Source organism: Lutra lutra, chromosome 16 (genome assembly GCF_902655055.1).
Source record: "Lutra lutra chromosome 16, mLutLut1.2, whole genome shotgun sequence".
In the NCBI taxonomy this organism is placed as follows: domain Eukaryota; kingdom Metazoa; phylum Chordata; class Mammalia; order Carnivora; family Mustelidae; genus Lutra; species Lutra lutra.
The window spans coordinates 32,819,902-32,832,407 of NC_062293.1; the positions used below are offsets into that span (position 1 = coordinate 32,819,902).

At 53.8% G+C, this 12,506-nt stretch overlaps 1 protein-coding gene across 2 annotated transcripts in view; it reads right to left on the minus strand.

Moving 5' to 3' along the window:
• Positions 1-444: 444 nt before the first annotated feature.
• RNF43 (ring finger protein 43) overlaps positions 445-12,506 on the minus strand; it is a 65,985-nt gene continuing 53,923 nt past the window's right edge. For both annotated transcript variants that reach the window (XM_047707387.1, XM_047707388.1), the window contains 7 exons: positions 9,978-10,052; positions 9,740-9,871; positions 9,004-9,108; positions 7,526-7,687; positions 6,919-7,021; positions 4,683-6,032; positions 445-1,885 (listed from right to left, as the gene is read on the minus strand). In XM_047707387.1, the coding sequence (XP_047563343.1) occupies positions 1,842-1,885; positions 4,683-6,032; positions 6,919-7,021; positions 7,526-7,687; positions 9,004-9,108; positions 9,740-9,871; positions 9,978-10,052 (1,971 nt within the window). In that variant the 3' untranslated portion in view covers positions 445-1,841. The remainder of the gene's footprint in view (positions 1,886-4,682; positions 6,033-6,918; positions 7,022-7,525; positions 7,688-9,003; positions 9,109-9,739; positions 9,872-9,977; positions 10,053-12,506) is intronic.

Below are 12,506 nucleotides of genomic sequence, written 5' to 3' on the forward strand. Positions count from 1 at the left end.
GCTCTATGACTGGGGTTAGAATGTTCTCCAGCATTGGATACTTAACACCTCCAAACATGCTTTCACTCTTACCTGGGGAGCCCTGCCACAACTCTGTGAAGTAGGCCTATTTTATGGGTGGAAAAGTGAGGCACAGAGTATTCGCTACAGGTTACAAAGTCATTGAAGCATCACAAGAGTGTGAAGTAAAAGGTACAATAATAATACAGATAGCAACTGGACCACAGAATCCAGTCATGCTTTCCTCCCTTTCCTGATCTCACTAAACCATGCTTTTAGGGGCATACAAACCAATGCTTGTTGCCTAGCCCACCACTCTGTCCTATCCCTTCCTAAGTCAGAGCCTAACCTCTGATACCAGAAATAATTTACTTCTGTCAATGTAGAAGATGAAACCGTTACCGTGAGTGACCGTCATGACAGAACAAAACCACAAGACAAGACCGCATTTATGGATAAATATATTAGCAAATAAATACATTTCTCAACATAGTGCCTGATTCAAGCGTCTTTCTGTCTGGTTCAGATATAAATACCCATGTGGGTGCCTAGGTGCTAGTTCCCCACTGACTTTGAGGGAAGAAGTTTCCCAGGTAGGGTCCTGTGTCCACTTAGCTCCCACATTCACATTCCAAATGGGATAATGCCTGAGGAGCTGGCAATGGTCCAGCTGCCCTGGGGTGAATGTCACCCTCAGGGGGCCCCTCAGCCCTTGCCCACTCGGTGCCAGCTACCCGGGCCAGATGTCCTGCATGTACACCTCTTGCATGTACACCTTCCTGGGTGTCCCTGGTCTGTATGGCTTATGGGAAGTGGGGCCTTGGAGCCATCTAAGCCCAAATGTCCCACTTTGCCTTTCCTTTGTTTTCCCCGGTTCCTCATCCCTGCTCTGAGAGAAAACTCCGAGAAAAGAATTCATCATTGTCCTTGTTCAGCTGTAATTCTGTCTTTTCTACCTTCATTCCATCCTCCCTCTTCTAGATGAAGTCCAGCAGAAATCCTCTTCTTTCCACCTACTTTGGGACTTTGAGATAGGCAACTTCCAGGAAAGAATTATTCCCTCCCCCACTACCCCCACTCCCAAGCCCCAGAGGAACTGGGGCTGCTAGAGTGATGAGGGAGTTTGAAAGTCGGAGACTTCATCCCAGGTTCTTCAGGGCGCTGTACTGCTTTAGGGACAGAACTCCACACCCTGGCTTCCCAGAGCCTCCCCTCTGACTTAATAGAGTGGATATGACAATTAAAGACAAGAAGGGAAGAGCATTCTCCCTTATGCACCAGGGCAGGTACTGCCTGGAGAAGCTGCACAGTCTCCCTTTATAGGGCTCAGGGCTCATCTACGTTCCTGATCTGTTTGCAAAGAAGGAAAATGACACAAGCCGAGGTTGCTGCTGATGCAGCAGCTTTACCAAGGCGTCAAAGCTGGTGTGCAGAACTCACCCAAGAGAGAAGGTAAGAAGGACCCTTGACAGGTGTGCACATGAGGCTTGGGACTAGGAAGACCTGCTGGGCCTGGGGAAAACAGCAGCACCTTTATAACATCTATCCACCCATACCCAGCTTCCTGTTCTCAAAAGACAGCCTTTAAGGGAGCCGGCCCACATAGGGAGTAGCTGGCTGCCCCACTGGACACAGGCTTGCTGACTGCAGACGCGTTCTGCACTCAATGTCCAGCGCTGGGAGCAGGGAGCACCTGCCACCCACCACCACCACTCCTCTTCCGGAGGTGCCAGGAAGTATGGCCCAAAAGAGGGGTATTTTCTGAGGTCCTTTCTTCACTCTGTGCCAGGCAGGGCCAAGTCATCCAAGTACGCTCTTGGTTGGAGCTAGGTCTGAGCATCTCACACAGCCTGTTCACACAGCTCCTCAGTCTCCTCCTCCGAGCCTGCATTTAGAGAGAGGAGGGAAAGAGGTCACTGAGAGTCAGGCCAGCTGCTTTCCTGTCCCACCTGCAAGACAGTATGGCTGGGAGAGAACTACAGAGAGGGAGGAGCAGGGAATGTATCCAGAAGGGGCAACTAGATTGAAAGCTGGGAGGGGCCCCAGCTGGGATAAAGGGGAGAGAAAAACAAGAAAGCTCAAGAAAGAGAAACATACATAGCAACCAGTGTGTTATAATTACTTACTATTTGCTCATTAACCCAGTAAATACTTATTAAGCACTTGTGAATCTGGTCTGTTACCATATGCCAAATAGAAGAATAAGCAGGGACCTGACAATCTTGTAGGAGAGAGGGTGTCCATGCAAAGGGAAATTATGCAGTGGGACGGGACTGGATCATAAGACCTTTCCTGGAAAGGGGACAGATCATGTTCAAGTGGAGCAATCAGGAAGGGCTTCCTGAAAGTGCAGATAAATGAGCTAGTCGGGCTGAAATGGGTAAGAACTGGATTTCTGGGAAGAGGAAGGCAGCAGAATATTCTGGGTTACAGGGACCGCGAGAAGTGTTTACTAGGTTTGGCAAGGGAAGGGGAAGACTGAAAAATAAAGTGGGGAAGGAGGACGGGGGCTAGTCGGTGCTAGAGCCTCGAAGGCCAAACAGGCTCAGTTTTTGTTTACTGTGGACAAAACAACATGTAGAAATTTCTGTACAGTTTGTTTAGAGACGATGAGCCTGGCAGCAGCAGGTGAGCAGGGCCCAGCCTTCATGGCCCTGTAAGAGGGGAAGGAAGAGCTAGGAGGCTCCTGCCTTGGTCTTTAGGCTGCATCGAAGACATGGGCAGGGACCATGTATCCTTCTTCTTCTTCTTTTTTTTTTTTATATTTTATTTATTTATTTGACACAGAGAGAGAGATCACAAGTAGGCAGAGAGGCAGGCAGAGAGAGAGAGGGGGAAGCAGGATCCCTGCTGAGCAGACAGCCCGATGCGGGACTTGATCCTAGGACCCTGAGATCATGACCTGAGCCGAAGGCAGAGGCTTAACCCACTGAGCCACCCAGGTGCCCCCATGTCTCCTTCTTCTGAAGGAGAAGGTAAAAAAAGCTCTCAGGGACAGAGTTAACAGAACCTGGTGCTGACTGTATTTGAGGAGCAGGGAAGAGGGAGGTGTCCAAACCAGTTCTATGTACAGGAGAGAGGGGAGGTGCTGGTCTGGCTCCAGTAGCCGCGAGAGAGCCCATGTGACAGGTCCAAATGGATCATCAAACACATGACCAAAGCTTGCTTTACATGGCTCCAAGGAAGCCATGGTCTTCTCTACTGTCACTGTGTACGTGCCTTTGACCGCATAGACCGATCTCCCGGTTGACAAATCCCATGTCCTCAGTGCCTAGCCTGGAACCTAGCCCATAGCAAGCATCAAATGCAGGAAGGAAAAAGGAGGGAAGGGCGTCTGGGTGGCTCAGTGGGTTAAAGCCTCTGCCTTCGGCTCGGGTCATGATCCCAGGGTCCTGGGATTGAGCCCCGCGTTGGACTCTCTGCTTGGCAGGGAGCCTGCTTCCCTCTCTCTCTCTCTGCCTGCCTCTTTGCCTACAAATGATCTCTGTCTGTCAAATAAATAAATAAAAATCTTTTAAAAAAAAGAAAAGAGAAAAGGAGGGAAGAAATGAATTAATGAATGATAAAAGCTCTAGGTCTTAACTTTAGGGTTCCTAGACTGAGAGGTCTTATATTTCAGGACCTTTGGGTTCCCTTTTGGGGTGCCTAGGGAGAGCTGTAGGCAAAGAGCTGTGTCATCCAAACCATGGGAGAAGATGGGGGAAAAGGGGGGGAGGCTGCTCTGGAGAAGGAAGAGGATTTGAGCAAATAAACACCACATTAAAATGGAGGATTTACATTATCCGTATTGGTTGTAATACAATTATCAGGGATGCACTGAGGCCCCAGGAGGATAAGGTTGGTCTTATTAACAAGGGTGCTCAGAAGGGAAGCCTTAGTTGTTCTTTTACCCCAGGGGGAGAGGAGAAAACCTAAGGACCCCCAGGGTTGCTGGGAACCACCCATGATTTTTTTTTCTTTTCTTCACCCCCCCCCCGCCTTTTTAAAAATAATTTCCATAGATCTTCTCATATGGCTTAGTGTTACAGATACCTGCAATTATTTCCCCTCCAAGACTTCACATTGGCTGGGATTACAACTATCAGTAAGTACTTCTCCATGCTGTCCCTCAAGAGCAAGGAACACTTCTTGGCCTTCTTTGTTATCTAAAGCTTATAACTGGGGACGCCTGGGTGGCTCGGTCAGTGAAGCCCCTGACTCTTGGCTTCTGCTTGGCTCATGATCTTGGGGTGATGGGATCAAGCCCCATGTGAGACTCCACGCTCAGCAGGGAGTCTGCTTAAACATTCTCTCCCTCTGCCCCTCCCCGATCCCCTTCTCAAATAAATAAATCTTTAAAGCTGATAATTGAACTGTGGGCACAGCTTGACTAATTATTACAATATTGAAACACTTACATTTGAGCTGCTGCCTCAAACCACCGCAAGTGCTATCTGATGTTTCCTCCACACTGGCACTTCCCCCAAGACCGCCCTCTGCTCTGGCAACCAAAGGACCAACACCTGGCAGAGTCAGAGTACCTCGGCCAGCATCCTGCGCTATGCCTGCTGTTCAGGATTTTGAATGTTACCCCACTGCACCCTTCTCAGCTGCTGTCAACCCCCTCATTGGCTGACTTCCCCCATCCTGCAGAAACCTCCGGTACCCGCTCCTCACCACACCCTCTTCTCCTGAAAACTCACCAGGCTGGGCTGGCGGCAGCTGGCAGTGAGGGTAAGGGCATGGCCTGCCCTCTGGGGTGCCAGAACTCCATTCAGAAGGCCCCTCTCCAGGTGGGTGCGGTCCTAGGGACTGGCGTGGAGTCAGACACAACCACACTGGCTGTGAACTTGAGTAACAAGGGCCTGGGCTTTCTGGCAGCAGCCTCCTGTCCAGGCCCGGAGGCCCAAAGATCAACGGGTGGGCCTCCGGGGACCAAGGGTATGCCAAGCTGGTACCGTAATGGGGGAAATTCTGGCAAGCTGGGTGTGCCATTAAGTCCTGGGGCTGAGAGGCAGGGGTGGGCTCTGAGAGGCCCCCCCGCCTTTTCCTCTGTGGGTGTCGAACAGGAAGGCTGGATTTCTGCAAATGGAAGAGGCTACTGGGACTGGGGCTGGCGGCATCAGCTGAGCCTGGGGTTGCCTCTGGGAGGGTCCTGGGCCGTTGTGGGCTGGGGAGCTGCCCTGAAGGGGCAGTTAGGTTGGATCTGGCAGCCTGCTGATCAGGGGAAGGCGGCTCTGGCTGGGGCTGTGTCTGAGCAATGGCAGGCCTGGCCTGGGGGACCCCAGTTTCTGGGCCAGGCTTTCGGCCATGCCACTGGAAGCGCTTTTTGTAGTGGTGGTGTCGGTGGCGGTGGTAGTGGACGTGGCTGGAAACCTGGCTTTCCCCTGTGGGCACCACGGAGTCCAAAGACCGGGGCCGGGAGGTCCTGCAGGGCCGTGTCTCCTCTCCCTGGGGCTCCCCTTCCGGGCTGCAGTACACCAAGGGGTCAAAGTCACTGCTCAGGGAGCTGCGGAAGGTAGAGCTGCTGCCGTGAATGCCCTGCAGACTGACGTCTGTGCAGTTGACCACTGAGTCACTAGAGGAGCCGTGGCAGGGCCCCGAGCTAGAGTCACTGGCAGGCCCATCGGCCATGTAGCCACTGCGCTCCGTGCGGTAGCTCTCTCCAGAGCCGCTGCTGTCATGAGGCCTGGCCCGGCGTGCGGGTGCTGGGCACACCGAGGGGTGCTGCGATGTGCGTCGGAGCGGGCTCAGCCCCCAGCCCTGCGCGTAGGGGTGCTGGACCACTGCCAGGCGCTGCTGCTCGCCCAGAACCCTGGGGTGTGTGGCTCTGGGGACGCGGTGGTGCCGGGGGGCTGCGCCTGGCTCCTGGGAGGTTAGGAAGGGACCAGGTCGTGGGGGCCGAGCCTCTGCACCCCGGGAAGGGCCCAGCACGTAGGCAGCAGGCAGGTGGTAGTGCGCATGGCCAGGATGCTGGCGAATGAGGTGCAGTCTCCGGCCTGGTTCCTGGTAAGAGCGAGAAGGTCCCAGGGACTGAGAAAACGAATCTCCCTCTGGAAGAAAGAACCAAGAGCATGGGTGTTTGACTCCATGAATTGATGGAGGGTGGCTGCAGCGGCCCCATTCAAGCCCACGTAGCTGCATGTTCAGTCAGAGTTGGGGGACCAAGGACATTCCTAATCTGCCTGTGCCCTGGGACGCCCTGGCTCCTTCCAGCCAGTCTCTCTCCCTGGGGGTTCCACTCTCTATGTCCATCCCCACTCCTCCCACCAGCCCATTTGGGGCTCTTTCACTCAGGGCCACCACTGGCCTGTAGCATACCTTTGGGTAAATTAGAAAAAGGCTCTCTTTCCTCAAGATACTTCACTTTCATCTTTCAGGAAATTTCCATACTATCCTGGTTTTGTTAGAATAAGATACTTTATTGCCAGAAACTCAGAATTATAAATACACAAACCACCCAGATTTGGAATCAACAAAGTTGTCATAAAAATACGATTTTTAGGGACGCCTGGGTGGCTCAGTCGGTTAAGCCACTGCCTTCGGCTCAGGTCACGATCCCAGGGTCCTGGAATTGAGCTCCACAACAGGCTCCTTGCTCAGCAGGGAGCCTGCTTCTCCCTCTGCCTCTGCCTGCTGCTCTGCCTGCTTGTGCACTCGCATTGTCTCTCTCTCTGTCTGACAAATAAATAAATAAATAAATAAAATCTTAAAAAAAAAAAAAAAAGATTTTTAAAGTAACAAAGAAGTCTACAATGTGAACTGTGGTTTGTCCCCCTTCATAGGAAGTACCCTTGAGCAGTGCACAGCCTGAAGAACTGTTAAGGGAGACCAGCATTCCCCTCAGCTTCAAGGCAACATGCTCCGTTGGAAGGCAGCCTCATCCCAGACCCACCCCCCCACCCCAGCACACAGCAGAGTGCACAGCCCACCTCCTACCTACGATGTTGAACATGCAGAGAGGGCAAGTCCGGTGCTGATGGAGCCAGGGGTCCACGCACACACGATGGAACTCATGGAGGCAAGAAATGACCCGTAGCTCCTGTGGAACACAAGGGAGTCCGAACCAAAGTTACCTGTAGCTGCAGCAGTAAAATGGGGCCTCCCCTTCTTGCTGTGACCTTGTAAAATACCACATAGTAGCCTAGAAATGATAAGGGCTTTGGCGTCAGGTCAACCTGACTCTTGCCACTTGGCTGCATTACCTTGGGCAAGTTCCTTAACAGTTTTCTGCTCTAAAATGAGGATAAAAAGAAAATCTACCCCCACTGGGCATTGTCATGAGGCTGACACGAGATCATGGCTCTGAAGCACCCACTGCAAAGCCTGGCACGTGGCCACACCGAACAAAGCCTAGCTCTCCGTCCCTGGAAGACCAGGGAAAGAGCCAGAGATCAGGGCTGTCCCCTCCCTCTGCCTCATAAAAGATACACAGGGTACAGATGCAACCAGGGAAGCAGCCTTCAGTGCCCTGCCCAGCCTCCTGTGCAAGCGTCCCTCCCCGGCCCAGTCACGTCACAAAGGGCAAGCTCGAGGCCCGCCTTACCTGGCCCTCAGAGAACTCCTCCAGGCAGATGGCACACACGGGGGCTGAGCTACAGCTGCTGCTCGAGTCTGGCCACTCAGCCCGAGCCCTCCCGCAGCTGGCCCGGTACCTCCTGGTGGCCAGCTGGCTGATGGCCCAGGCGGTTCGCTGTTGAAGGGGATCCTGGGAAGAGGGCTGGGGCTCAGACTAGGGCAAGGGCTCTTTGCCCAAGGGTTCCTTGTCCCTCACCCTGGGACTGTACTGGGTTCCCAGTCACTCAGTGAGACCACACAGCCCACTGACTATCCCTAGGTGTCTGTCCTCTTCAAGGTCATACCCGGCTCTGCCAAGCCTTCCTAGCCCACCCCCATTCATACCACCAAGCCTTCCTTTCCTTAATGGGCTGGAAGAGAAGTTTTTCATCCCACTGCCTGCCTGGTATCTTAACTTGGATATCTAATAGGCCCATCAAATGGCATTCCTTTTTTTTTTTTTTTTAAAGAGATTTTATTTATTTATTTGACAGAGAGAGATCACAAGTAGACAGAAAGGCAGGCAGAGAGAGAGAGAGAAAGAGAGAGAGAGAGAAGCAGGCTCCCTGCTGAGCAGAGAGCCCGATGTGGGACTCGATCCCAGGACCCTGAGATCACGACCTGAGCCGAAGGCAGCGGCTTAACCCACTGAGCCACCCAGGCGCCCTCAAATGGCATTCCTAATCCCATTAACCCCCCAACCACACACCCATCCTTCCCCGCTTTAAAACTTAATTCAGATCATGGTACTGGTTCTGCTCAAAATCTTCTCGTATCTCCCACTTCACCTGGAGTGAAAAAACACTGTCCTGCCAATGGCTTCCGCAGTCCAGCAAACCCCTGTCCTCACCTCTCACTCACTCTACTCCAGCCTCCTGGCCGCCTGTCTGTTCCTCAGACATACTGGGCACATTTCTGGCTCAAGGCCTTTGCCTGTACTGGGCTCTCTGTCCCATCACGCTCTCCCCAAATACCTCCACAGACGACCTCCTCACCCACTTAGGGTCTTTCCTATAAATGCCATCCCCCCAGTGAAACTTTCTCTGGCTTTGCTTTTTAAAAATTAACCCTTTCCCTTTACATTCCCTCTTCCCTCTTCTATTTTATTTTTCTCTCTGGCACATACCACCATCCAAATATACCACATAGTTTATTTATTTTGCTTTTGCTTATTGTCTAAGCTTCCCATTAGAATGAAAGCTCCCTGAGGGAAGGGATCTTCTGTCTTTTTGTTCACCCTGCTCTTGCCAACACCCTCTATTTGCTGAATAAATAAATGAATGGGCAAACCTCCATGGAGGGGCTCTACAAGTCAAAGGCCAGGGTATTTAGATGTAAATGACTGCAAGAGCCTAAGGGCACCTTCTTTCCTCCCCTTTTCCCTTCCCACTCCTTTATCCTCCCCCACACAGGAACATGCCCACCTCCACCCCCCCACCCCCCCCAGTGCCCCCCACCCCAGCTCACCGGCCCGCTGTGGCGGGGGCGGCACCGGAGGCGAAGCACGGAAGCCAGGATGACCACAAAGATGGTGCCCACCACTGTCAGGAGGATCCACACGTCATAATCTGGCTGGGGAAGTGAGCAGGGATTGAGAGAGTCATACTTCTGGAAGGAGGTGGGCCAATCTGGGAAAAGCTCACGTGCCCGGGAGGCAGAGAGCCAGAGGTCCCCTTGAGTCTTTTAGCAGCGGGGAGAAGGTAGGGAGGAACCTGCAGGGGGTGCCAAGTGGTCCCTCTCTGCCCAAGGGCATGCATAGGAGAGGGTTCTCCAGATGTTCCTTGGGAGAGGTACTCTCTGAAGACCCATCTGCTTGGGAGAAAGAGGAAAGGGACCCCCCTGCAGAGTGGCAGCCTCCCAGTGACCCCCTGGGTGAGATTTCCAGCTGGTGGAGAGACACCAGCCAGGGATCAGGGGCTGGGGGCCAGGGTGTCAGTCTGGCTCTGCTACTCTGTGCCGGGAAACCACGGAGCTGAAAACAACTTTAGAACTCAGGGGCCTAATCTTCTCATTCTGCAGATGAAGCCCAGAGGGGGAAGAAACGTGTCCAGAAGCACACAGCTGGTGTGTGAAGATGAATGGTTAGGGTTTCAGAATTCTCTTTGGCTCCAGGAGTGCAAGGGCTTTTGATGAGAGTTGCCACAGGAAGAAATGGAGGTGAGAATGGGTGCCAGGGCAGGGGCTGGAGATCTGGTGTGCTTACCCAGGTTGGGGGCTCCTTCAGCTCAATCCTAACATGGGCCTTTCGGTTTTTGTACACAAACTCCATCAGCTTCTCGGCGTCCTTACCCCAGATCAACACCACTGGCCACGTCAGCCCCAGGGGCTGCTGCAACTGCAGGAGGAAGAGTACCCACAAGGGCTGCTGTGTCCTCACTTGTCTTTCCCCAGGTGACTTGATCTCCCTCCATCCAGCCCCCTCAAACCCAGGTCCTGGGTACCTGCTCAGCAGCAGCTCGATCCTCCGTGATATCAAAAAGGACAGCGCTGGCTCCTCGCTCCCCCGCCATCCGGGCCTGCAGAGACACACAACAGTGGTCCCCCTGCGGTCAGAGCAGGACACAGCCCACCCAGGCCCTGGCCTCCCCCTCCCACGTCTATCCATTCCTCGGGCATCGCACACACCATACCTCTGCACACTCCTGTATGACAGTTGCAAGGCAGCAGTGGGACTAGGATCCCTGTCCTGCAAGGAGCGCACTCAGCTCCCACTGCCTTCGAGGACAACGTTCGGTCCTAACTTTTGTAATCAAATAAACCCTTAACAAGAATTTAGTTGTGCCAGGTAGTAGACTAGGCTCTGGAGCTAAGGACAAATAAGACATCTCCCTGCTCTCAGAGTACCCCAAGTCTGCCTTCACTAAGAGCTGGGATAACAGAAAGCAGGGAATGACCAGCACCCCCAGGGAGTGCGGAAGGGTGACTAGTCCCCAGTACAGAGAGGGAGAAGGGGAGAAAAGACAGCTCCTTTTAGAGCTGGGCTTTCCACAGTCCCGCCCTGCCTGCCAAGAGGAGCCTGTGGGCATCCCCCAAAGGCCTGGGACCCTGCTGCCACCCAAGGTCTCTGGCAGAGCCCCGGGCTCAGCCCATCTCTTGGTGTCTCTCTCCCAGCCACACTCTAGTTTGCTGACACGTTTCCTGGCTCCAGTTCAAGGACTTAATGGGGTCCCTGTCCAGTGTTTTGTCCCTGAGGTGGCACTGGAGATTTCGTAGGGAGGGACCCGAAGGGCTGTTCCCACAAGGGCACAACTGTGTGTGCAGGCTTGGGGCAGCAGAATCTAGCCAGGCAGCCAGGCAGAACAGAGTAGAGCCAAAAAGAGTAAAAAGGCAAAAATCTAGCAGCTCTGGGTGTGGGGTAAGAGAAGAGAGATAAGGGCAAGGGGTGGGTGGAGACACAAGGGCAAAGGAGCAGGACAGATACTGCCGTGACTTGGCATCGGGCTGCCCTGCCCAGCACCACCACTCACCAGCTTTCCTCCCCAAAGCCAAGGCTCATCTTGGAAGGGTATCAGGCTGGGACCTTGTGCCCCCAGGGGCCTGCTGAGTCTCTGAGGCTGAGCTGCAGGCACGGAAGGAGTTAATCCCTCTGCCAGCCCCAGTGGCAGGCGGAGGAGCCAGTGCTGGGGCTCACTCACACGCTCAGGCCTTTGATCTCTGCTTTCTTTCCCTGGGGAGAGCCTGTCCAGGCAGGTCTCCTGCCTGGCAGGCCTGGGAGCGGGGAGTGGGGAGCGGCTCCTCGCCCCTGCTCCTCACGCCCCAGGAGGCAGCAGGGACCTGGGCCCCTCAGAACTGGCAGCTTACAAGCAGGGAAGCCCTGGAAAGTGGTGGAGACACTCAAGTGGGGGCCCATAATGGGTCAGGAGGGTAACTTTCCCCCTTCCTCCCTCCCTCCCTCCCCCCAAGCTGCTAAGTCCTGGGACTGGACTAGCAGCACCCTGGCCCAGCCCAGGCTCAGGCTCCACAGTGTAACCAACTGGAAATTTACAGGACTCCGGAATGAAATTGCGGAAGAAATTGAGAGGTCTGAGCCTTCCTTGTCCTCCTGCTCACTTACTCCCAGGAAGTCCAGCCCAACTAGAGGACCCCAGGCAAAGAGAAGCTCTCCACTCTTAAGAAACGCCCAAGCCATGGTCCCCGAGCAGCCCCAGAGGACAAGAGGGACTTCCACTGCTAATGTCACAGTCCAGGCCTTGGCCAAGGCATTGGTGGGGGGTCACCCCAGTAGTGAAACAGTTGAGACTCCTGGATCCCGCATACTGCCAAAGCCTCACGTTTCTCATGCCCTGACTGAGACCCTATACCCAGCCCAGGCTGGGAAGAGCATGAGGGAAGGGCACAGCCTTCCTTTTCCAGAGAATTTCTTACTTTCCCCACTGTCCCCCTCTTTGAAGGATTGGGGTAGGAAGAGTGGAAAGTAATTACCCTGATGTTCAAACACCCCAGCCCATTATAGCCCATAATTACGAAGCTGTAAAAGAGATCAAAGAGAGCGTACTGGCCAACAAGGGAAACAAACAGGACTTTCAGGCAGTGGGTACCTGTGTCCAGAGTTCTAGGAATCAAAAAGCAAGGCTTGGGGCCAGATGGCAGCCAACGCTGGGGCTGTCCATGCTTCCCTCCAGAACACCTGCACCCCGAAAGTGGGAGAGAGAAAATGAAAGGAGTACTTCTTGGGAGACTGGAATCTGGAAGGTAGAGAGGGTGGGTAGGCCCTCTGCATGGAAAGACGGGGCTCCACAAAAACAACACAGGGATCTCTTTGGGAGCTGCGAAGAGTCAGCCAGCCCCCTTGGTGGCTGCCCACGGCCTCTAGCCCCTGTAACCAGGACACTGCGGGAATTGCACACAACCCTCTACGCCTCTCTGGGCTGTAGGTTTCCTCTCCAGACACAGAGACAAGTCTCTGTCATCTCCTCCTCATCAAAGACTGACTGAGTACCTACTGTGCCCAGGGCGCCAAGCCAGGGAAG